Source organism: Phyllopteryx taeniolatus, chromosome 14, assembly GCF_024500385.1.
Source record: "Phyllopteryx taeniolatus isolate TA_2022b chromosome 14, UOR_Ptae_1.2, whole genome shotgun sequence".
Classification (NCBI taxonomy): Eukaryota; Metazoa; Chordata; class Actinopteri; order Syngnathiformes; family Syngnathidae; genus Phyllopteryx; species Phyllopteryx taeniolatus.
In genome coordinates, this window is record NC_084515.1 from 4,607,643 (window position 1) to 4,633,299 (window position 25,657).

At 41.4% G+C, this 25,657-nt stretch overlaps 1 protein-coding gene across 2 annotated transcripts; it reads left to right on the forward strand.

The window, feature by feature from the left end:
* Positions 1-25,590, forward strand: LOC133489386 (uncharacterized). 2 transcript variants are annotated; one of them, XM_061798410.1, is made up of 13 exons: positions 1-232; positions 509-627; positions 1,462-1,555; positions 10,647-11,073; positions 18,673-18,804; positions 18,950-19,066; positions 19,229-19,301; positions 21,465-21,531; positions 22,528-22,675; positions 23,384-23,444; positions 24,273-24,403; positions 24,490-24,579; positions 25,261-25,590. In XM_061798410.1, exons 1-13 carry the CDS (start codon positions 126-128, stop codon positions 25,279-25,281), a joined length of 1,587 nt encoding a protein of 528 aa, XP_061654394.1. In that variant the 5' UTR covers positions 1-125; the 3' UTR covers positions 25,282-25,590. The 2 variants fall into 2 exon arrangements, with proteins under 2 accessions (XP_061654394.1, XP_061654395.1); XM_061798411.1 differs by having other exon boundaries at positions 2-232; positions 18,673-18,786.
* The last annotated feature ends 67 nt before the right edge of the window (positions 25,591-25,657 follow it).

The following is a 25,657-nucleotide window of genomic DNA, read 5'->3' on the forward strand; positions in this document are numbered from 1 at the left end:
ATACAGCAGCACCACCCGCTGGTTGTTTAGTGGATACATGGAGTGGGAGAGGGCACTTCCTTTATTGCAGTCTGCTTTGCACTCAGACGTCTGTTTGTATCTAATGTAAAATAGCCAATTAAACCATGAATCCCTACCAGAATATTCCTAATATGAACACTTCACAGTCAGCAGTCAAGGGGATTCTTCGAGTCGGTCGGTTCAGTGAACAACAACAACAACCTAGCAGCAGGTAATTTTGTACTCGATTAATAGTGTGTTGGCGCATGTTTTGTTCGGGCAACTACATCACCCTTAGCATGTCCATTTGTTTAACATAACTAAACCACTTTAGGGTTTTTGTTCTTGTGTGTACATTTTGGAGCTTTGTGGCTAAAGCCAAAAGCTTTGCTACTAGCTTGATACGAGTTGTGCTAGGCGCTTATATAACGACAACCGTATTTTACCTATATTTGGGCCATTATTGAGGCATGTTACTTTTATATTTTTGAAATGTATTACTTGTCAGAATACCTGGAGGCTTTAAAGAAAGAATGATTCACGTTCCAATGAGAGGCGCAGCCGAGCCCAAGAGTAGCAGCACATCTGCTCAGGCGACGGGGGGAAAGGGAGCTCAGACTCGGCCAGGTAAACCTTAAAAGAACAAAAAGAGAAAAGCTAGTAACACTTATATTCCTCACATTAACAGATTAAATGGACTAATAGTGATGAGCAACAGTTAAACATTTGTTTTGGTATCAGCATATGACAAAAATGTGGAAATGTGTTCTCACCTCTTAAATTCTTTGTGAAGTACAAAGTTCGTGGCTAAACTGAAAAGAAACAAATAGAAAGCATCTCTTTGTTAAAAAAAAAAAAAAGTAGTGTATTTTTGAGCAAAACAATTTGAGCATTTTCAAGATAAAAAGTTTAAGTCGTAATATTGCAAGAATAAAATGGTATAATTTTGTGTTTGAGATCAAAGTCATTTTATGAGAAGAAAAAGTGATACATTTTAAAGATTTAAATCCTAATTTTGTCAGAATAGTTAAACATTTTCGGGATACAGTTGTTTTCCAGATTAAGATTGTAATAGAAGAATAAAGTTTTTTTTTTTAGATCAAATGTGGCATATTTTTGAGAAAATCAAAAGGTGTATTTTAGAGAATAAAAGGGATAATACAACAAGAATAAAGTTGTATATTTTTGAGGATAAATCATATTTTTTTAGATATAACGTCATATATTTTCGAGATTGGAATCGTAACACAGTATTACGGGAATAAAGAAAAGTATTTTTCAGAAAAAAGATGTGTATTTTAGAGAGAAGTCATAATTTTATCAGAAAGCAGTCATATTTTCCAGTTGTATTTTACAGATAATTTTTTTAAGGTGTACAGTAAGGTGTTCACTTAGCTACACACAATAAAGAAATATCCACTGAGTAAAGAAAATATCTTCTCATTTTGTTTGACCCGTTAGCCCAACAGCCTCGTTGTAAATGGAAGAATTCATTCAAACCAATTGATCAGGAAAATCCTGAAGATGAATCACAGGAGCAAAGCAGTGAAGAAAGGTAAGTCCACACATTTTTTTTAATACCAACACAAATGTCTGGTAACACCTCTGAAGTCGAATGCCCTTAAAGTCATACAAAATTGCAATTTGACCAATATTGTTTGCCTATATGTGTCCTGCAATTGGCTGCTGACCATTCAGGGTGTACCCTGCCTCTCACCCACAGTTAGATGGGATAGGCTCCAGCACACCTGCAACCCTAATGAGGATAAACGGTATAGAAAATGGATGAATGGATATGAGTAAAATGAGTTTCAAGCTTGGTCACAAATTCCATCCATTCATCCATTTTCTTTACCGCTTATCCTCACTAGGGTCGCGGGCTGCTGGAGCCTATCCCAGCTATCTTCAGGCGGGGGGCAGGGTACACCCTGAACCGGTCGCCAGCCAATCGCAGGGCACATAGAAACAAACAACCATTCGCACTCACATTCACACCTACGGGCAATTTAGAGTCTCCAATCAACCTACCACGCATGTTTTTGGGATGTGGTCGGAAACCAGAGTGCCCGGAGAAAACCCACCCAGGCACGGGGAGAACATGCAAACTCCACACAGGCAGGGGCGGGATTTGAACCCTGGTTCCCAGAACTCTGAGGCAGATGTGCTAACCAGTCGTCCACCGTGCCGGCTGGTCACACATTGCACTCAGAAATTAAGGTGCCACTGTGTTTCGTTGTTTATTTAGTGACATTATTGAGTATAGTGGTGCCTTGAGATACAAGTTGAATTCGTTCCGTGACCACGCTTGTAACCTCAAACACTAGTATCTAAAATTACCTTTCCACATTGAAATGAATTTACATTTTCACTGTTACTTGAAAACTTATGGTACTGCATCTTTTTTGAGCTTCCTCTTGTGCTGTACGCTAAATCCAAGGGATTCTTAGAGTGCAGGTACCGTTTCGAAGCAGTCCTGAATTAAATGTGCACTGCACAGCACCTAGTAGGCTGTGGGCTCCCACTTGTCCCGCATTGTCTGGACTTGTCTCGTCCATTTCCGCTTAAGTTGGGAGTCTTTTGGAAATTTAAACAGGCTAACGCTCTCTGCAGTCACATTGGAACATCCTGCAGCCACACAACGTTTCGGCATCTTAACAACATCTGGACAACAACTACTCTCTTTGCTGAACTCTCTTTTCTATCCTACTAGAAAACAAAGCAACTTCCTGTCATCTGCTAACATCATGCGTCAAACCGGAAGAGGCAACGTTGTCGTTTAGGGTGGCAGATTTGAAAGCGAAAAAGTGACAAACATTTGACTCATTCAGTGTAATTTTGTTTGATGACTATGGTAATTTATATATCAAAATAAAGCATTTTTTTGTTCATGACAGATGCATATTTCAACCTATCCTTCTCATCTTCCCTTTAAGTATATACAGCAACTGAAATAAGTATCACATCACCATTTTTCTCATTAAATATATTTCCAAAGGTGATATTGACATGGCGGCACGGTGGCCGACTGGTTAGAGCGTCAGCCTCACAGTTCTGAGGACCCGGTTTCAATCCCCGGCCTCGCCTGTGTGGAGTTTGGATGTTCTCCCTGTGCCTGCGTGAGTTTTCTCCGGGCACTCCGGTTTCCGACCACATCCCAAAAACATGCATTAATTGGAGACTCTAAATTGCCCGTAGGTGTAACTGAGTGCGAATGGTTGTTTGTTTGTATGTGCCCTGCGATTGGCTGGCAACCAGTTCAGGATGTACCCCGCCTCCTGCCCGATGATAGCTGGGATAGGCTCCAGCACGCCCGCAACCCTAGTGAGGAGAAGCGGCTCAGAAAATGGATGGATGGATATTGACATGAAAATTTCACCAGCTGTTGGGAACAACCCAAGTAATCCATACATTCAAAGAAAGTAGAACAAATAAAATCAGAAATTAAGTTGTGTGAAGTGACACAGGGAAAAAGTATTGAACACGCCAGCTGGTATTTATTTAATACTTTGTACAAAAGCCTCTGTTTGCAATGACAGCTTCAAGACGCCTCCACATAAGCAATCTTCAAGTCTTGAAGGTTCCGTGGGCTTCTTTTATGGACCTTGAGTTTCAGTTCTTTCCATAAATGTTCGATTGGATTAAAGTCAGGTGATTGGCTGGGCCATTCTAGGAGCTTTGTTTTTTTTTTCTTGACACCAACTGACAGTTTCCTTGGCAGTATGTTGTGGATCATTATCATGCTGAAATGTGTACCCTCGTTTCATTTTCATCATCCTCGTAGATGGCAGCAGATGTTTGTCAGGAATGTCTCGGTATATTTGCCCATTCATCCTTCCTTCAGTAATGTGAAGTTTACCAGTACCATTTGCTGAAACGCAGCCCCACACCATCATGTTCCCACCTCCGAACTTCACTGTTGGTTTGGTGTTTTTAGGGTGATGTGCAATGCCATTTCTCCTCCAAACTTGGTGTGCATTATGGCATCTAAAGAGTTAAATTTTGCTGTCATCAGACCAGACTATATTCTCCCGGTATTTAACTGGCTTGTCCAAATGTTGTTCAGGAAACTTTAAACGAACTTTGACATGTATTTTTTTTTTTTCAGCAATGGGGTCTTACGTGGTGAGCGTGCATGCTACATTACTCACTGTTTTCCTTGTGACAACAGTACCTGCTAATTCCAGGTGTTTTTGAAGCTCTCCACAGGTGGTCCTTAGCTCTTGAACAACTCTTCTGATTATTCTTAGCACTCTTCTGTCAGAAATCTTGCAAGGAGCACCTGATCGAGGCAAATTTATGGTGGTGTGATTGGCTTTCCACTTCAGAATCAGAATCATCTTTATTTGCCAAGTATGTCCAAAAAACACACAAGGAATCTGTCTCCGGTAGTTGGAGCCGCTCTAGTACGACAACAGACAGTCAATTGACAGAGAGCACTGTTGAGACATAAAGACCTTGACAAAAACAGTCACTGAGCAGTAAAGGGTTGCTAGTTATCTGGTAATGCTGGTATACATTTATTTATTTTATTGAAAACATTTTTTTGGGAGAATTGTGCAAAAAGATGCACAGAGTCCTCTAGCACTTAGAGCAGTTTAAATGACTAATATAGCAATAGTCCAGTGCAATGACCATTTTGCAAAGGGCGCCGAGACTTCAAGGAATTTGTGCAGTTTAGAGTGACTAGTAGTGCGATAATCTGGGACAACGTTGATTGTACAAATGTTGCAGATACTCCTCACTCAGTGTGCAAATGGGGAAGATGCTACTCTGGCATGAGTGGCCAGTATTGGTCAACAACAGATATGCAAAAAGTGCAGCGTGGCGAGACTACTACAGTGAGTGCACGAGTAATATATAATTGGCTCGACAGAAATGTGACAACAAACTCAAGACAAAAAAAATTGGCAGCATATTAAAATGGAATTGTACATTAGCTGTTTAAGAAGTGATTGCAAGAGGGAAGAAGCTGTTGGAATGTCTGCTAGTTCTAGTTTGCATTGATCGGTAGCGCCTACCTGAGGGAAGGAGCTGGAAGAGCCGGTGACAGGGTCAGGGAGGATTTTGCACGCTCTTGTCTTAGCGTTCAAGTCCTAAAGGGTGGGTAGAGGGGTACCGACAATCTTTTTAGCAGTTTTGATTGTCCGTTTTTGTAGCAGCACCAAACCAGACTGTGATGGAAGAACACAGGACTGATTCGATGACATTCGCTTCATTTGCGCCACATTGATATGCTTCTCCTAACTCGGTCGTCTTCAGCGGGTCCTCTGGTGAGAGTGCTGCTCACAGCACGAAGGCCCGCTGAAGAGGACCAAGGTGGGGTCGTTGGCACGCTCGCGTTCGGCGAGCCGTGGCCACTCACTGCACCCTCTCGCAACCCCCTGAATGTGCCGCAAATGAAGCGAATACGCGTTCAGTGTGTATAAATAACCTCCAGGATCTAACTCTTGCAAGGGACCCGAGTTTGAACTAGGCATTGAAGGAAACAGCATTGCTGTCTGGCAGACGCCATGATATGGACCAATTAGAGCCAAGCTGTTTTCCATATTTACATTGGGGAAGATGAGCAAGCCAATCAAAGCAATGCTCCTTTACATCTCACATAATGATAAATCCGACCATCTCAAATGCCAGGCGGAACAGACCAACTAGAATAGCTTGAAAAACAACGTTTTGGGCATTTCCAACACAAATTATCTTACAAACTCTCTAAAAACACATCCAAGATTATTAAAAAAAAAAAAAAAAACATGGAAGCAAAGTAGACATCAGTAGAGTGGTTTCATTCCACGACTGTCCATTTACATCCACATACACGTCAAGACGGTGGATTTTCGTTTCCAGGATTGACATCCTACATGATTAAAAGCATTTACAAACAAAGAAAAAACTACTTATAAACATTTAAAACAAAGAGAAAAATACAATTAAAACAGCGTAAAGTGCAAGAAATATCATTTAAAAGTGTAAATGCTCGAAAAGGCATGGGGGGAAAACACTTTAACCTGGGGCTGACGTCACTTCTTTTGGCAACTTATTCCATTTGTGTGCAGCATAATAGCTGAATGCTGCCTCACCATGTTTGCTTTGGACTCCACTATTTGACCTAAGTCTGTCGATCTCAGAGCCATACTGGTTTTATATCCCATTAGCATTTGTTCATGTATTCAGAACCTAAACCGTTGTGATTTATAGAGCAGGAGCAGAACTTGAAAATCTATTTTAAAGCTGACTGGAAGCCAGTGTAAAGATTTCAGAATTGGAGTAATATGCTATGACCTCTTTGTTCTGGTCAGAACCCGAGCTGCAGCATTCTGAATGAGCTGCAGCTGTTTAATGCTCTTTTTAGGGAGTCCAGTCAGAAGACCATTACAATAGTCAAGTCTACTTGAGATAAAAGCATGGATGAGCTTCTCCTGGTGTGCTTGACACATGCAAGCCTTCACTCTGGATATGTTCGTAGAAGGCAGTTTTAGTAATTGATTTCATATGACTGTTGAAAGTCAGGTCGGAATCTATCAGAACACCAAGGTTTTGGACTTGGTCTTTGGTTTTTAAAGCGACTGACTCCAGGTATTTACTAACAGCAGTCCTCTTTTCTTTATTGCCAAAAACAATTATCTCAGTTAGCTAGCACAGACTTCGCTATAGTTTTGAAAAAGTCAAATGGTATGGAGTCAAGTCAGCTCGTTGATGGTTTCAGTTACTGAACCGTTTTCTCTACAGTTTTTTGGTCAACTGTATCAAATTCTGACTGGTAATAAAGTTTTTCCTGGGTGGCTTCAGATGTAGTATCATTTTATCATTTTGCTGATTTGTGCTAATATTTAACTTGATGGATTGTATTTTTTCACTAAAATAACAAGAAAATATATAGCATTTATCTGCTGATTGGTCTGAACTTTTGGAATAGTCTGTAATTCAAAGAATACACAAAAATGGTCAGAAATAGCCGTATCCTTAATGTCAATGGATAGAATTTCAACATCCTTAGAGATGACCAGGTCTAAGATGTGACCTTGAGTGTGGGTTGGACTCTTAATATGTTGAGAGCGATCAAATGTGTCTGGTATAGCAGAGAGTTCTTTAGATTTGGTTTTCATGTTATTATGAACATGAGTGTTAAAGTCTCCCGACAAAATAGTTGTGGTCCGTACAAATAACTGACAGCAGTACTGAAAAGTCCTCCATAAATTTTCCATTGTATCTTGGAGGCCTATAAATTATTAAAACAATAACCTTTAGGTCACCTTTAACTAAAAAAGAGATATTTAAAAGAGCTAAAATCACCCAGTATAATTTCTTTACACTGAAATAATGACTTAAAAATAACAGCAATACCACCCCCTTTTTCCCCTATTCGACACTTGTTCATAAAATTTTTATTTTCTGGTGTTGCCTCATTTAAAATAGTATTACAGCTACTTTCTGTTAACCACGTTTAATTTAGTAATAAAGTCCAGATCATAGGTTGTAATGATGTCATTAATCAACATTGATTTATTACCCAGTGACCTGATATTGAAAAGAGCTAGTCTCGCAAAGATAACTGGAGAGAATGGTTTGATAGTTTGTGTTTCTACTTTTTTTGTACCATATTTCTTTGACCATCTTTCTGTCCCTTGTAATTACAGGGATCAAAAATGCCTGATCTCCATAGGGGTCTGACTTATTCTGGAAAAGACCCTGCAGATATCAGTCAGATTCGCAGATAAGGTTCTTCATGGGTGGAGGAGGGGCCCTTCTCATCTTAGTGGACGGTGGTTTCAAGCGAGGGGGGATGGGAGGAAGATCTTGGCGTGGTGTGCGTTGGATTCCAATATTGACAAAGGTCTTCATCCTGTCCGTCACACCTAGCAGAGAATTTAGGCTAGTAGAGAGTGAGTTTTGCGTTGGGCTTTGGTTAAACGGGGCAGGGAGGGGTGTGGGAGATTTAACGTGTTGGCTCATCTAATTTGTCATTCTCTCCTCCAATTATTTGGATGACGCTGATTGTGCCTCGTGTCGCCTTATCTCCTGTTCCTCCGATTGTTTGGGAACAACTGCATCTTTTTGTCCTTCAGCCGTGTCATCAAGGCCAGTGTTTTCTTTTTGGGGCGCTGAATGACGTACACAGTAAAACATGTTGGCAGCCAATGACTTAAGCCCTTGTCTATTTAGACAGAAACCTGCCTCGTAAAGATGTCTGCGCTCCCAAAAAATGCAGAAATTGTCAATGAAGTGGGAGAGGTCCACTAATAAAACCTCAGCATCCAAACATTCCACTTTTGTTAGGTGATCAATGAAATATCGCTTCAGTACCTCTGATTGCTGCTTGAGAATATATGCATATTTCACAGTTGGTTGCTGATTAGTGATCTCCAGGATTTTTTTTTAGAGATATCAGACACCATGTCATTGGTAAAACACAGTACTTTTTTCTTGTAGGATTTCGTTTCATACCTTTCAGGGGTGGTGGGGGATGAGCATTCTTGGCCAGGGTCTTGTAAAAGTGGCTCAAATCTTTTTGTAAGTCTGATGTCAATGTTTTGCATTGACTCGCGTCCTTTTTTTCTTGCCCTTCACTGTAGCGACCGTCCACGGCCGCTCACTCAGGGTTGAAGCAGCTCGCAACGCAGGCCATCCGGATTCCTCGGTAATCTGCTGGTGTTGTGTCCTCCCTTTTAGATGTTGTCCCATATCTTTGGGCTTTGCTCCCAGTAAATTCCAGGGAGAACTGCTGGATAGTCCATTACCCTTTCCACAGTCTACATCTGCCCTCTTTGTTGAGATAAGTGGCTGTCTGTTATCACACTTCTGCTCACCATTTTGGACATCAATAGAGTGGTTTCATTCCACGACTGTCCATTCACATCCACATACACTTCAAGACGGTGGACTTTTGTTTCCGGGATTGACATCCTCTGCAGCAGTCCGTGAGAGTCCTCAGTGGAAAAGGGAGACATCTTGATTTCTGGTCTTATTGCTAATAGCAGGCTTGTGCTAATTAGAGGCCACGCTCACGTAATGGTGAGAGGGTATCAGAAAATATTGGAATATAGCAACAACTGTATCTACAAAAAAAAAGTACAGTCCCACAGGTTTAAAAATATCCAGGAGTCGCTGCTTCTAATTTTTTTTAGAAGAAAAACAAGCTTATCAGCAAGAAAAAATGCAAGCAGAGCGAGTAAAAAAGCGTCTGCAGTGTACGAGAGCGAGAGAGAAAAACCTGTTTAAAGTTTAAAAGGTTTTGCCACATTTTTTGCTTCAATTCAATGGACATTGTGCCGCTCCTTCTGGTAGGTGTGCCTTGGCCACCTGGGAGCACTAGAATAGCCATAGAAACACACACGAAGAAGTGTTCCACAACTGACCCAGTAATCTGCTGTAATATTAGTAATTTTTCACAAAGGCTAAAGAATATATCTGAGTATTGTTATATTATCGGTCTACATGAGTTGCTCCACCATTTGTGTTCAAATATCTGTTAGAACACCACACCGCAACGCCGATGCTGTTTGTCAACCCATCTATCGTGTTTTCCATTGTTTGTTAGCATTAATATCGTGTTTTCCATTGTTTGTTAGCATTAATATCGTGTTTTCCATTGTTTGTTAGCATTAAGCTAAACAGACTTTATTTAGGCAAAGCTATGTTGTTGTTTAAACAACATGTAATTCTCTTCGTTTTACTGTCAGCAAAGTTCAACTGGGAGTGGCAATAAACACTGTTGGAGAGTTTGCGCCAATTGCCTGTTACCATGGGCCCGAGGCCCAAATTAATAAACCTTTGCCAAACCCACCATTGCATGTTCGTTTTCTCAGAAAAGGTCACCAATAAAGAAACTCACACAAGATTGCAATTTGTTCCGTCTTTTATCTCAGGAGTTCAGTAAGAGTACAGAGTAACAGAATTCAGGGCTGTTTCTCTCTCACTGAAACAGACCTCGTGCCCACGCTGCAGATGAAGACAAAAAGCACCTTTACCTCGCAGCCCTCATAATTTGTAGATAACAGTACAAGTGCGGGAGTGCCACATCGTCCGACAGCTCTTGGGCCTCACTTGACTCCCTTTCATCTTGCTCTGCTGCCTCCCCCTTACCTAGTTCCTGTTGATTGCGCCATCTAAGGGAGTGATGAGTTATTTCTCTTCCTCAAATGTTGACTGGCACTTTCCGCGATTTACTCGCCATCCTGTAAACAAGTTACACAAGCACACACCTGCAAGCATATTTCACAAGGGGTTATACAAATGGCCAGGTTACTTGAGGCCTCATCTGGTTTTAAGCAAGCAATACTGAATAAAATGATTATATAATATGACAACACCTTGAAGCCTCTTTTTTTAAACAATTGTTCACTATCTGGCATTTTACAAACTGCTGCTTGTTGAGACGTGAGTTAACTGCCACCATACAGCGCTCATATCTCAAATGTTTGCTCGCAATTCAAAGCAAAGAATCATTCAAACGACTGCTCGTATTGCGAAAAACTCAAGTTTTTTTCAGCTGTAACTCAAGGCTCTGTGTTAATATAAATTAATATAAATGCCACAACCGCAATGTGTTTCTCCAAAATTGCAGTCAATAGCTGAATTACTGTTGGGATGACAGAAAATGCCATGTAGCACACACTAACAGTCATCCATCCTCCCTCTGCTGCCTTCAGGGATGAACTTTACGAGCACTTTGATCCACCTGAATTGGAAGACAATGACAGTTTATGGGACACAGACTGCGATGCCCCGCCTGAGCAGGATGACAACCTCGAGTGGCAGCGTTTGTCTCCGGACAGAACCTGCCGTGCCAACCCTCCGTGGCAGTTGGGGCAACCATTAGACATACATGACTTCAGCCCAGAGAGCAGACCCAGCGAGAGCTGCGTTGATAGTCCGGGTCCTTGTCAGCTATCTGAGGGACTGGCGTACAGCCCGAACATGAAATCGATGGAGCCTCTGGGTTATGGATCTACTCGTAGATCTTTCACCCCTGAGAGGCGTGTTGACTGCTCATCTAGTCAACAGTATTCTGTCTCTTTTGAAGAAGAGAGGACCAACGGAGAAGAGGAGATGACCAGGCCTGAATACAGACGCACGGTACGTCAACGATAGGGACCAGATCCTTGGTAATGAGTCAATATCACCATAAGGTTTGAGTCTTCATTTTCCCCCAAAAAAGTTTGCTTTTCCATCGAACTTCATATTGTTACAAATGAATTCCTTAATTCCTTCTGAGAGAAGGTTAGCAGAAACATTTTTGAGCTTGCTGACAGGATGGACAACATAGATGCAGTGCCGTGAAAAACTATTGCTCCGCTTCTCAAATTCTTATATTTTTGTTTGTATTGTTTCTCCAATATAATGTTTAAGCTCATCAAACAAATGTAAATATCAGACAAATACAGCCCAAGTGAACTTAAAATGCTGTTTTTAAAATGGTGATTTCATTCATTAAAAAAACAAAACAAAACATTCTAAGTTACCTGGACGTGTGTGAAAAAGTAATTACCCCTCCTTGTTAAATCATTAATTAATTGTGGTTGATCACAATTTTTGGAAAGTTTTCACTGATCACACCCAAGCCTGATTACCTCCAGGCCTGTTCAAGTAAAAAAAACAAAAAAAATCCCTTAAACAGAATCTGTCCCAAGAAAATCAAGTCGGACAAAAGATCTAAAAAAGCTGCAACAAAATAACACGATCTAAAAAATTCCAGAACAGTCGAGAAATAAAGTAATTGGCATCTATCATTCTAGAAAGGGTTACAAAAGACATTTCTAAAGCTTTAGGATTCCAGCGTACCATAGGGAGAGACATTATCCCCACATGGAGAAAACATGGACCAGTGTTGAACCTTCCCAGGAGTGGCCGGCCTACAAAAATTACCCAAAGAGAATAGCAATGACTCATCCAAGAGGCCACCGAGGAACTCACGACAACTTGTATGACACAATAATAATGAAGAGACTGGGTAAAAATGGCATCCATGGCAGAGTTCCAAGGCTAAAACCACTGCTGACCAAAAAGAACATTAAGGCTCATCTTACTTTTGCAAAAAAAAAAACAAAACAAAAAACATCTGACTGATTTCCAAGACTTTGGGGAGATTATTATATGGATTGATGAGATGAAAGTTGAGCTTTTTGGAAGGTGTGCGTCTCATTACCTCTGGCCTAAATGTATCCCAGCATTTCAGAAAAAGAACGTCATACCAACAGTCAAACATGGTGGTGGTAGTGTAATGGTCTTGGGCTGCTTTTCTCCTGCAGGCCCTGGACAACTATACTCTTGAACAGAAAATCCTGAAGGAGAATGTTCAGCCATCAGTTTGTGACCTCAAGCTGAAGCGCACTTGGGTTCTGCAGCAGGATAATGATCAAAACACACCAGCAAATGAACTTCTGAATGGCTTACAAAAACAAAATGAAGGTTTTGGCGCAGCCTTGTCAAAGTCCAGACTTAAATCCGATTGAAATGCAGTCGCTTGACCTTAAAAATGCCGTTCATGCTTGAAAACCTTTAATTTTTGCTGAATTGAAACAATTCTGTAAGGAAGAGTGGGCCAAAATATCACCAGAGAAATGTGAAAGACTCATTGCCAGTTATCTTAAACACTTGATTTTAGTTGCTGCTGCTGAGGATGGCCCAACAAATTATTCCTTTTTCTCACAGGGCCAGGTAACTGTTAAATCCCGCACATGCCGTACACTGTGAGTCCTTTTCACATGCAAATTTTATTTTTGGGTTACTTTTTTTTCCAAATATGCATTGATAGCATACGCTTTGGCAGTGACAAAACCGTAATCCTCGTGCAAATCAGATGAGAAGTGAACAAATTACGACTTAAGCAATGTGAACTACGGCGTCCCCATCATGTCTGGCACGTCGGTTAGCTGGGCGGCTACAGCTCATTGGCGTATCTAGTGTTCATATCGATAATGGACAATGACAGGGTGAACATTTTTGGTTAATGTTAGCATTTTATGACCACATGGTGGACCTTCACTTAAGCAACATGATTCAGTTAACAAACTGACTTTGTACTGTTTCAACAATGTATTTCAAGGTTCTGAAAGGTTCTGATGTCTAACTGAGACAGAGTGAAAATGTTAAGCTTGACAACATCCAACTATAAACATGATATAAAAATACAAACTTCTTCTTCTTCTCCTTCCGGCTTGTCCCTTTAGGGGTCGCCACAGTGCGCCACCCTTTTCCATGTAAGCCTATCTCCTGCATCCTACTCTCGAACACCAACTGCCCTCATGTCTTCCCTCATGACATCCATCAATCTTCTCTTTTGTCTTCCTCTAGCTCTCTTGCCTGGCAGCTCAAGCTTCATCATCCTTCTACCAATATAGTCACTATTTCTCCTCTGAATGTGTCCAAACCATCGAAATCTGCTCTGTATAACTTTGTCACCAAAACATCGATCCTTGGCTGACCCTCTGATGAGCTCATTTATCATTTTACCCAACCTGGTCACTCCGAGAGCAAACCTCAACATCTTCATTTCCGCCACCTCCAGCTCTGCTTCCTGTTTTCTCTCCAGTGCCACTGTCTCTAATCCGTACACCATGGCTGGCCTCACCACTGTTTTATAAACTTTGCCCTTCATCCTAGCAGAGACTGTTCTGTCACATAACACACCTGACACCTTCCTCCACTCGTTCCAACCTGCTTAGACCTGTTTCTTCACTTCCTGACCACGCTCACCATTGCTCTGGACGGTTGACCCCAAGTATTTAAAGTCATCCACACTTGCTATATCTTCTCCCTGTAGCCTCACTCTTCCCCCACCACCCCTCTCATTCATGCACATATATTCTGTTTTACTTCTTCATTCCTCTGCTTTCCAGTGCATGCCCTCCATCTTTCTAACTGTTCCTCCACCTGCAGATCAGAATGTCATCGGCAAACATCATGGTCCACGGGGATTCCAGTCTAACCTCATCTGTCAGCCTATCCCATTACCACTGCAAACAGGAAGGGGCTCAGGGCCGATCCCTGATGCAGTCCCACCTCCACCTTAAATTCGTCTGTCACACCTACAGCACACCTCACCACTGTTTTGGTGCCCTCGTACATGTCCTGTATTATTCTAACATACTTCTCTGCCACTCCAGACTTCCACATTCAGTACCTCAGTTCCTCTCTGGTACTCTGTTATAGGCTTGCTCTAGATCTACAAAGACACAATGTAGCACCTTCTGATCTTCTCTGTACTTTTCCATCAACATCCTCAAGGCAAATAAGGCATCTGTGGTACTCTTTCTAGGCATGAAACCATACTGTTGCTCGCAAATACCTTAGTCTAGCCTTCACTACTCTTTCCCATAACTTCATTGTTTGGCTCATGAACTGTATTGCTCTATAGTTCCCACAGCTCTGCACATCACCCTTATTCTTAAAAATGGGCACCAGCACACTTCTCCTCCATTCCTCAGGCATCTTCTCACACGCTAGAATTCTATTGAACAAGCTGGTCAAAAACTCCACAGCCACGTCTCCTAGATGCTTCCATACCTCCACAGGAATGTCATCAGGACCAACTGCCTTTCCAGTTTTCATCCTCTTTAATTCCTGGTCCACCACACTTGCCTCTTCTACTCTCCCTTCTCTCTCATTTTCCTCATTCATCAAATCCTCAAAGTATTCTTTCCATCTATCTAGCACACTACTGGCACCAGTCAACATATTTCCATCGCTATCCTTAATCACCCTAACCTGCTGCACATCCTTCCCATCTCTATCCATCTGTCTGGCCAACCTGTATAGATCCGTTTCTCCTTCTTTATTGTCCAACTTGGCATACATGTCATCATATGCCTCTTGTTTGCCCTTTTCCCTATGTCGCATCTCAATGTATTCCTTTCGCCTCTCCTCGGCCCTCTCAGTGTCCCACTTCTTCTTAGCTAACCTTTTTCCTTGCATGATTTCCTGTAGTGTGAGGTTCCACCCTAGTCTCCTTCTCTCCTTTCCTCCCAGAAGATACACCCAGTACTCTCCTGCCTGCCTCTCTGATCACCTTGGCTGCAGTGGTCCAGTCTTCTGGAAGCTCCTCCTGTCCACCGAGAGCCTGTCTCACCTCTTACCGAAAAGCTGCACAACACTCGTCCTCTCTCAGCTTCCAACACATGGTTCTCTGCTCTGCCTTTGTCTTCCTAATCTTCCTCCCCACCACCAGAATCATCTTACACACCACCATCCTATGCTGTCTAGCCACACTCTCCCCTAACACTACCTTACAGTCGGTAACCTCCTTCAGATTACATCGTCTGCACAAGATGCAATCCACTTGCATGCTTCTACCTCCGCTCTTGTAGGTCACCTTTTGTTCCTGCCTCTTCTGGAAAAAAGTGTTCACTACAGCCATTTGCATCCTTGTTGCAAAGTCTACCACCATCTGTCCCTCCAAGTTCGTTTCCTGGATGACGTACTTACCCATCACTTCTTCATCACCCCTATTTCCTTCACTAACATGTCCATTTACAATCTGCACCAATCATGACTCTCTTTCTGTTTGGGATGCTCAGAACTACTTCGTCTAACTCCTTCCAGAATTTCTTTTTCACCTCTCGGTCACATCCTACCTGTGGGGCATAGCCACTAATCACATGATATATAACAACCTCAATTTCAAGTTTCAGCCTCATCACTCGATCTGATCCTCTTTTCACCCCCAAGACATTCTTAGCTAACTCTTCCTTTAAAATAACCCCGACTCAATTTCTCTTCCCATCTACACCATGGTAAAATAATTTAAACCCTGCCCCTAAACTTCTAGCCTTACGACCTTTCCACCTGGTCTCCTGGACACACAAAATATCAACCTTTCCCCTAATCATCATGTCAACCAAGTCCCGAGATTTTCCTGTCATAGTCCCAACATTCAAAGTCCCCACATTCAGTTCTAGGCTCTGTGCTTTCCTCTTCTCTTTCTGCTGAAGAACCCGCTTTTCACCTCTTCTCTGACTTCGACCCACAGTAGCTGAATTTCCACCGGCGCCCTGCAGTTTGACGGCGCCGGTGGCGGACGTTGTTAACCTGGGCCACGACCGATCCGGTATGGAATTCTTTGGATGAACGCTCATATTTGTTTGGCAAAGTTTTAAACCGGATGGCCTTTCTGACGCAGCCATCTGCATTTATCCGGGCTTGGGACCGGCCTACAGTTTGCAGTGGCTTGTGCCCCCCCCCCATAGGGCTGCATTATGATATAAAAATACAAAAATAAGTATAAATATTGACTATAACTAGCCACTGTTTTAGCCTCCATTGAGGAAAGAAAAAATACTGGTAGTAATTTCTCTCAAAACATCAAATGGATTTCTTAAAGGGGAAATTACCTCATAATGATAGGATAGACAGGAATTTTAGGGACTTGCGTATTGCCGCTGTTGGGCGGAATACTCAGCCAGCCAACCATTTTCTGAGCCGCTTCTCCTCACTAGGGTCGCGGGCGTGCTGGACCCTGTCCCAGCTGTATCGGGCAGGAGGCGGGGTACACCCTGAACTGGTTGCTAGCCAATCGCAGGGCACATACAAACAAACAACCATTCGCACTCACATTCACACCTACGGGCAATTTGGAGTCTCCAATTAATGCATGTTTTTGGGATGTGGGAGGAAACCGGAGTGCCCGGAGAAAACCCACGCAGGCACGGGGAGAACATGCAAACTCCACACAGGCGAGACCGGGGATTGAACCCGGGTCCTCAGAACTGTGAGGCAGACGCTCTAACCAGTTGTCCACCGTGCCGCCCGGGCGGAATACTCTCATCACCAAAATGATTGCTTATCAAGAAATTTGGAAAAAAATACCATCTTGCTTCAGTTGCCAAACACTGCATTGGTCAAGTTCGTTTAATACCTTCTATTGCTATCATATACCGTTGTGCACCATCATCAACACAACACTACCCTGAAAAACATGTTCAATCAATCATATAATACGCAAAACAAAAAATCACTTATTTATTGCGTTGTCATTGACTTAAAACGTTAGAACACGAGGCCACCGCATCAAAGTCTGTGCTCACACCCAAACTCTTTCTCAAAGGTAGAGGCATGATTGATGCCATAAAGAAAACGATAAACTGACTAAGCAGTGTAAAAGGTGAAAATTAATCTGTATACAAATTTACCTTTGTGGCTGTATTCAGGAAAATAGAATATACATGAATATACAAAATAACAAAATTAAATACTGTAAAAATAAAAAAAATAAAAATGTTTTTGACCTAATTTAGTCATTGCACACACTAGTTAGGAGAGCAATCTGTGGGACATGGCAAAATCATGAACATCCAATGGAGAAACAAAATCGTATAAAATGAAGGAAACCACTCATGGTAAGTGGTCACATATTATAAGACATTAGATTTTCATCCACCAACACCAAAGGCATTAATACACTATATTGCCAAAGGTATTCACTCACCTGCCTTCAATCAGATAGGAATTTAAGTGACATCCCATTCTTAATCCATAGGGTTTAATATAACATCGACCCACCCTCTGCAATTTTAAACTCTTTTGGAAAGGTTTTCCACAAGGTTTAGGAGTGTGTTTATGGGAATTTATGACAATTTTTCCAGAAGCGCATTTGTGAGGTTACACATTGATGTTGGATGAGAAGGCCTGTCTCTACTCTCATTCATCCAAAAGTGTTTTATACGGTTGAGATCAGGATTGTGCAGGCCAGTCATGTTCATCTACATCAAACTCTCTCACCCATAAAGTTACGAACTTTGATTTGTGCACTGATGCACAGTCAGGTTGGAACAGGAACGGGCCATCTCCAAATGAGTCCCACAAAGTTGGAAATGTCCAAAATATTAGCCCCTGAGCCCCGGTGAAAGGAACTCTGAATGCTTCTGCATACGACGAGATTTTGGACAGTCACACAGTTTGGGGATTACCCCTTCCTGTTTCAACATGTCTGTGCACCAGTGCAGAAAGCAAGGTCCATAACGACATGGATAAGAGAATTTGGTATGGATGAACTTGACTGGCCTGCACAGAGTCCTGCCCTCAAACTAATAGAACACCTTTGGGTTGATTTCAAGTAGACAGTGAGCCAGGCCTTCTCGTCCAACACCAGTGTTTGATTTCACAAATACGCTCCTGGAAGAATGGGCAAAAATTCCCATAAACTCACTCCTAAACCTTGTTGAAAGCCATCCCACAGGAGTTGAAGCTGTCATAGCTGCAAAGGATAGACCAATATCATATTAAACCATATGGATTTAGAATGGGATATCACTTCAAATCCTATGTGAGGCAAGGCAGGTGAGCGAATACTTTTGGCAATATAGTGTATTTAGCCCTATACTAATTGTTTAAACTGTAAATTTACCACAAACTATGAAAACCCAAAACACTTGATCATTTCAAACGGACCTTACAGTGAAACCTTCTGAGGGAAAATGCTCACCTTTGGCCCAATTATTTTACTTAAAGTAAATGTGTGAATCGGGGATACATTTTTGTGGTTTCATTCCACTCTCATTGGGGCAGCAACCAACCAAAATCAGCAAATATCGGTGGATCTACTTTATAATGCATATTACTGCCACCAACAGGACTGGAGTGGACCATTATGACCTAGCACAGCCTTTTTTCTTGCTCACTGTTTTCTATCTTGAATTATGAGGATTCTCTGAACCAACCGCCTCATTTTTACCTCCGCAGATGGTCCCACGTGTTAGATTATCCTCGCCCATGTTGCAGCGGGACTACGAAATGGAGGAGCCCGTACAAGCAGGTTGCACTGGGGCAGCAACTCACCAAAACCAGCAGACGCAGGTTGATCCACTTAATAATGTGCGTTACTGCCACCTATTGGACTGGAGTGGACCATTTTGACCTAGCATGGCTTTAGCGTTTTTTTCGTGCTCCTTGTTTTTGTATTGAAGTGTTGATAATACAAAGATTCTTGGAACCAACCGCCTCATTTTTACCTCTGCAGATGATCCCACGTGTTCGATTATCCTCACCCCCGTTGCAGCGGGACTATGAAATCAAGGAGAAGACCATACACGCAGGTTGCACTGGGGCAGCAACCCACCAAACCCAGCAGATGCAGGTTGCTAAACTTTATATTGCACATTACTGCCACCTTCAGGACTGGAGTGGATCATTTTGACCTAGCACGGCCTTTGCTTTTTTCGTGCTCTGTTTTTTTAGTATTTAATCGTTGATAATACATTGGTTTTCTGAAACAACCGCCTCATATTCGCCTCCGCAGATGATCCCACGTGTTAGATTATCCTCGCCCCCGTTGCAGCAAGACTTCGAAATCGAGGAGCCCGTAAAAGAAGGTAAACATTTTTTTGGTATGTAATGTTTGTCAGTTTTATATTTGCCAGAGAACATGCTGTATGGTTTGAAGTATTTTTTTATTAAAAAAATATATAAATAAATAAATTATAACATTTGTACCTCATCACATCAAGGGCCAAATGAATAATAATTGTATTATACTTAATAGTTAAAGACAACTGGACTGTACCTAACATATGTACTGTACAGTGGACCGCTGGTTAGCACGTCAGTCCTGAGTTTGCATGTCCTCCCCATGCTCGCCTAAATTTTATCCAGATACTCCAACTCAGGTTAATTGAAGACTTAAAACATCCATACTGTAAATTTAAATGGTTGTTTGTCTATAAAGTGGGTACGGGAAGTTTTCAGACCCCCTTAAAATTTTCACTCTTTTGTTATATTGGAGCTATTTGTTATAATTATTTAAGTTCATTTTCTTTACTCATTAATGTACACACAGCACCCCATATTGATAGAAAAAAAAATAATTGTTGAAATTTTTGCTGATTTATTAAAAAAGAAAAACTGAAAGGAAAGCCACACACCTGTCTATATAAGTAAGACCTTACAGCTCACAGTGCATGTCAGAGTAAATGAGAATCATGAGGTCAAAGGAACTGCCTGAAGAGCTCAGAGACAGTTGTGGCAAGGCACAGATCTGGCCAAGGTCACAAAAATATTTCTGTTGCACTTAAGGTTCCTAAGAGCACAGTAGCCTACATAATCCTGAAATGGAAGACGTTTGGGACGATCAGAACCCTTCCTAGAGCTGGTCGTCCGGCCAAACTGAGCAATCTGGGGAGAAGAGCGAGGTAAAGAAGAAACCAAAGATCACTGTGGCTGAGCTCCAGAGATGCAGTCGGGAGATGGGAGAAAGATCGATCGATGGGAGAAAGATCGATCGATGGGAGAAAGATCTATCTATCTATCTATCCATCTATCCATCTATCCATCTATCCATCCATCCATCCATCCATCCCCATCCCCCCTGGTCTCCTGGACACACAATATATCATCAACCTTTCTCCTAATCATCATGTCAACCAACTCCTGAGATTTTCCTGTCAAAGTCCCCACATTCAGTTCTAGGCCCTGTGCTTTCCTCTTCTCTTTCTGCCGAAGAACCCGCTTTCCTCTTCTTCGACTTCGACCCACAGTAGCTGAATTTCCAACGGCACCCTGCAGGTTGACTGCGCCGGTGGCGGGCGTTGTTAACCCGGGTCACAACCGATCCGGTCTGGAATTCTTTGGATGAACGCTCATATTTGTTTGGCAAAGTTTTAAGCCGGATGCCCTTCCTGACGCATACCTCTGCATTTATCCGGGCTTGGGACCGGCCTACAGTTTGCACTGGCTTGTGCCCCCCCCCCATAGGGCTGCATTATGATATAAAAATACAAACACAAGTATAAATATTGACTATAACTAGCCACTCTTTTATCCTCCATTGAAGAAAGACAAAATGCTGGTAGTAATTTCTCTAACCCTAACCTCAGAACCTCAGACTGGGCCAAAGGTTCACCTTCAAAAATGACAATGACCCTAAGCACAAAGCTAAAATACCGAAGGAGTGGGTTCAGAACAACTCTCCGACTGTTTTTGAATGGCTCAGCCAGAGCCCTGACTTAAACCCAATTGAGCATCTCTGGAAAGACCTGAAAATGGCTGCCCACCAACGTTCACCATCCAACTTGACAGAACTCGAGAGGATCTGCAAAGAGGAATGGCAGATGATCCCCAAATCCAAGTGTGAAAATCTTGTTGCATCATTCCCAAAAAGACTCATGGCTGTATTTGCTCAAAAGGGTGCTTCTACTAAATACTGAGCCAAAGGGTCTGAATACTTATGGCTGTGTGCTATTTCAGTTTTTCTTTTTAAATAAATCTGCAAAGATTTCAACAATTCCGTTTTTTTTTCTGTCAATGTGGGGTGCTGTGTGTACATTAATGTGGAAAAAATTTAACTTAAATATCTTAGCAAATGGCTGCAATATAAAAAAAGAGTGAAAAATTTAAGGGGGTGTGAATACTTTCCGTACCCACTGTATGTGACCTGCGATTGACGGGCGACCAGTCCTGGGTGTAGTCAACTGGGTTAGGCTCCAGCTCACCTGTGACTCTAATAATGTGTTTTTATTAGTTTTTTTACTGCTTTGCAGAACCGGAGCCCAGTGCACTGGCAAAAAGGATAAAAAGAAAAATGAGAAAATCTGTACGAATGGACCAGTGAGTAACACAAATGTTTCTATATTGTGTGAAGCCACTACATGGAGAGCTTTACTAATTCAGTCATTACCGGAAAGTTCAGAACTTTCAGAACTCAACTTTAACCCTTGTGACTTAAGCAACTATGCGGCTTATTTGCAGATTTTCTTGACTCTGGGGCCATCACATTCATTCAAAAAGAATTCAATCACATTCACCAAAATTGTGTCTCCTGTTCATTATGTTAATTTGAGCTCCAAATTGAAGTGTTAAATCTTCACGTTTTTAAATCGGATTCATTCTTCTGGATTGAAGCATTCCAATTGGTATTCAGATCTGCTCTGCTCATGCGCACACTCTCAGTTAACAGTTCTCCAAATTACTACAAAGTGTTCTTGCTTCAAGCTGGCTAACTTAATGCTAACAGATGTTGGGAAATGATCATTTTAAAGCAACTAAATAAAACAGCTGTTACATGAGTATGAACACAGCAATAAAACAGAAGTAAAACCTCCTTAGCCTAATAGCATAATTGCAAACGTCATTTTTGAACGTTTTCAGAAAACAAAACAAAAACACAAGATAGTTAACAAGAAGAATACAGTTGCCTCAAACTTTGCAGATTACTATGACCTGGATGGATGACTGAGAATCTTCACAGACATAAAAAAAAAACTATTTTTAGCAAGCACGTTGGTATTTTTTGATATTGCGACAGTTAGTTAAAAACAGCTTTGGCACTTATGATATGAGGCTAAAAAAATTGTTTCCACAGAGCCCATATTTTAAGCTGTTCTTGTTGGTCTTTTAAGGATGGCAGTTGAAACGGTTGGATTTCTCATTAATATGTGACATGTAAATAAGCTTTGCTATGATTGGATCACTCATCTTCCTTAATTTACCTATGGAAACAGATATCTACCTACCTACATATTTACGTCTAATATTTTAATCTAAAATTCCTTCAACGGGACACAGTGGTGTTACAAAATAATATTACAGAATTGTCTTTTGTAGGATAACAATCAACTGTGACCTATGTGACATCGAAGTGAGCAATGGGCAGGAGCTGAAGAAACACTTGGAAAGCAAAATTCACTGGGACACCATGGAGCACATCCAGCAGCACAATACTTATGATGATATGTCCATAGCCTTCCTGCAGGTAAGAGCCGATCACACTGTTTTATGTGCAAGGTTACAGGTGCCTCTCAATAAATTAGAATACTTAAGGATAGTTCATCGTATTTCAGCATTGCAAATTCCAAAAGTGAAAGTCAGATATTTTACACATTCATTCAACACAAGAAAATGCTTTTCAGAAGGCCAATTCAAAACTCATTTCCATATTAAAATCATTTTGATTGTTTCTTATGTAACCTATTAATTTCTTAGAGATGGTAAAATGTGGGTTTTCATTAGTGTAAGATAAAATCATCAAAATAATGACAAAATCATAGTTTAGTCTGTTTAGTGACTCTATATGACATTTTGAATTGAACTACAGAAATACATGAAGTTTTCTCATTCTAATTTATTGAGATGCCCCTCTACTTTTCGTATTTGGTACCTCGCTCCACAGCAAATAGTGAACAACTGCATTTGACACCCCCCTCTAAAAAGGTTTCAATTAATAATTCATCCCACAAATAAGTAGACTACAAACTATGATCCAAGACATTTAATTATAATTAATCTTATACCATTACCCTTAAAAATAAATGGCTTACAGATTATTTGATTTCTAAAAAATGCTCCAGAACTGACAAACAAGTCAATGTGTAGATGCAAGTAGTCAAGTTATTAATATTGTGACCTGTCAATGTTCTCACCCTTTAAGTGTCTGTTTTTCATTTTCTAATTCTATTTGCAGGATGTCATGCTGTATAAGAGTATGAAGTGCAGCCGAGCCGTCGATTATCGTGGGCTTCAAGGTATTAATAGACTGCTATTAGCAAAGAAATAGGCACCGAGTCTTGGCACAAAAAGTGAAAATCGGCAAATAATTAAAACCCCCAAAGGGGGTTTGTAATTGTGTATTGATTCCACAAGATGTTGAAAAAGCAGTTAAAATGGAGAGGATCATAAAGTGTCAATCCACTCCATGAATCTAGAATGTACACAATCATGAACCCATGTTACATATCCATCCATCCATCCATCCATTTTCTGAGCCGCTTCTCCTCACTAGGGTTGCGGGCGTGCTGGAGCCTATCCCAGCTGTCATCGGGCAGGAGGCGGGGTACACCCCGAACTGGTTGCCAGCCAATCGCAGGGCACATACAAACAAACAACCATTCGCACTCACAGTCAGACCTACGGGCAATTTAGAGTCTCCAATCAATGCATGTGGCAGGAAACCGGAGTGCCCGGAGAAAAACCACGCAGGCACGGGGAGAACATGCAAACTCCACACAGGCGGGGCCGGGGATTGAACCCGGGTCTTCTGAACTGTGAGGCTGACGCTCTAACCAGTCGGCCACCGTGCCGCCCATGTTACATAAACTAGTTAAATTATTCAACAAAATTCACGAGGCTCATCAATACTACTGGCCTGAATACTAGCCTTCTACCATGTCGTGGTTAAGCTTTTCAATGTTCTGTCTGTCACTATACGTAGCTAGCATCGATGGATGAACTAAGCTACATTATTTGTAGTAAATAAATCAGAATTTTCAGACCAGTTAAGTGAGGATAATTTCCTGCAGCAAAGTGATTGAGAATCAGTGCCTTAACCTACCATATTTCTCATCTGTGGTCAGCTCTGCAAGAGAACGACCACATGACAAAGGTGTCATTGTTGCACTGTGCAGCGTGCCAGGTCCTCGTATCAACATCGGCGGCGGCCGTGCAGAATCACATTACCTCTCCAGAACACCTCTCCAACACGAAGGTAGCATCCATCTTCATCTTGGAGCATATATGCTGAAAATGGAATTTTGCTCAACAAATGCCGCTGGTTTTGTTGATTTCTTGAAGGAATTTGAAGCACAACGGAGACGCGCTTCACTTGACAAAGCAGATACCATCATGAAAGAGTTGCGGCCTCAGTTTGAGAATTTCATCAAGGTATGCTTTTAAATAAAAAAAACAAAAGATAAAATCATGTCTACAATAATACTTCCAAGGGAAAGCCGTTTGAGCATTTATTCGATATCCAGGTTAATGTACTACGCCATGTATGCTTTTCGGCCTCACTAGTATGACAATTCAGTGGCCTAGTAGAATGAGTCTTACGATTGTTTTTTTGTTTTGGTTTTTTTAATTCCCCCCCACTATTATTGCCACTTTTGGCCGACTAGTATGCTGAATTGTCTGACTAGTGAGGACACAGTGTACTGGCACATGGACCTTGAGCTAGTAGAACAAGTACTGTACATTACAAGGGAGGCAAAAATGTGCACTAGATGACAACTGTATGCTCCTAGTACCAAAAGTGACATTACAAAATCTGCTAGTTAACATTTAGTGCTTCTCGTAGTACGAGTAGCACGCAGTTGTCAACTAGTGTGGATCTGCCTGACTAGTAATATATAGTTGTCCTACGAGTGAGGACAAAAAGCGTACTAGTACATGGACCTTAAGCTGGATATCAAGGATATTGAATAAATGCTCAAACGGCTTCCAGCATCTATTTGCTATCCAATATTCCGAAACTCGAGGTTTTCTAACAAATCAGTTGGGGTGTACTAATTTTGTTGAGCACTGCTTTTTCTTACCAACCTAATTGATCCTTTTTCCCCCCATCAGGGTTTCAGCCACTTTGAATGAAAACGGCCCTCGAAAGATGATCAACACATGGTGCTATTTGCCACAAGTAAACAACAAACTTCCACCATCATAACCACATACAACTCAAGACTTTAATTACAAACTCTGAGCCTTTCAGGTAAATAAACTAATTTGTTTTTGTTTCATTTTTGTTCATCCGCCTGAGCCGACCTTCATTGGAGGAAAAAAAAACATGAATGAGGCAAAGTCAAGTTGTGCGTTTTTTTTAATTTTATTTAGAACACAAATGTTTTCAGCCTTGTATTTGTGATATAATACATTTCAAAATAAAATTATTTAAAAACTGTATATTTCATCATTAAATATTGTAGATGGGTGAAGCGCGCGTGAACAGCACTGGATGTTAGTTGTTTTT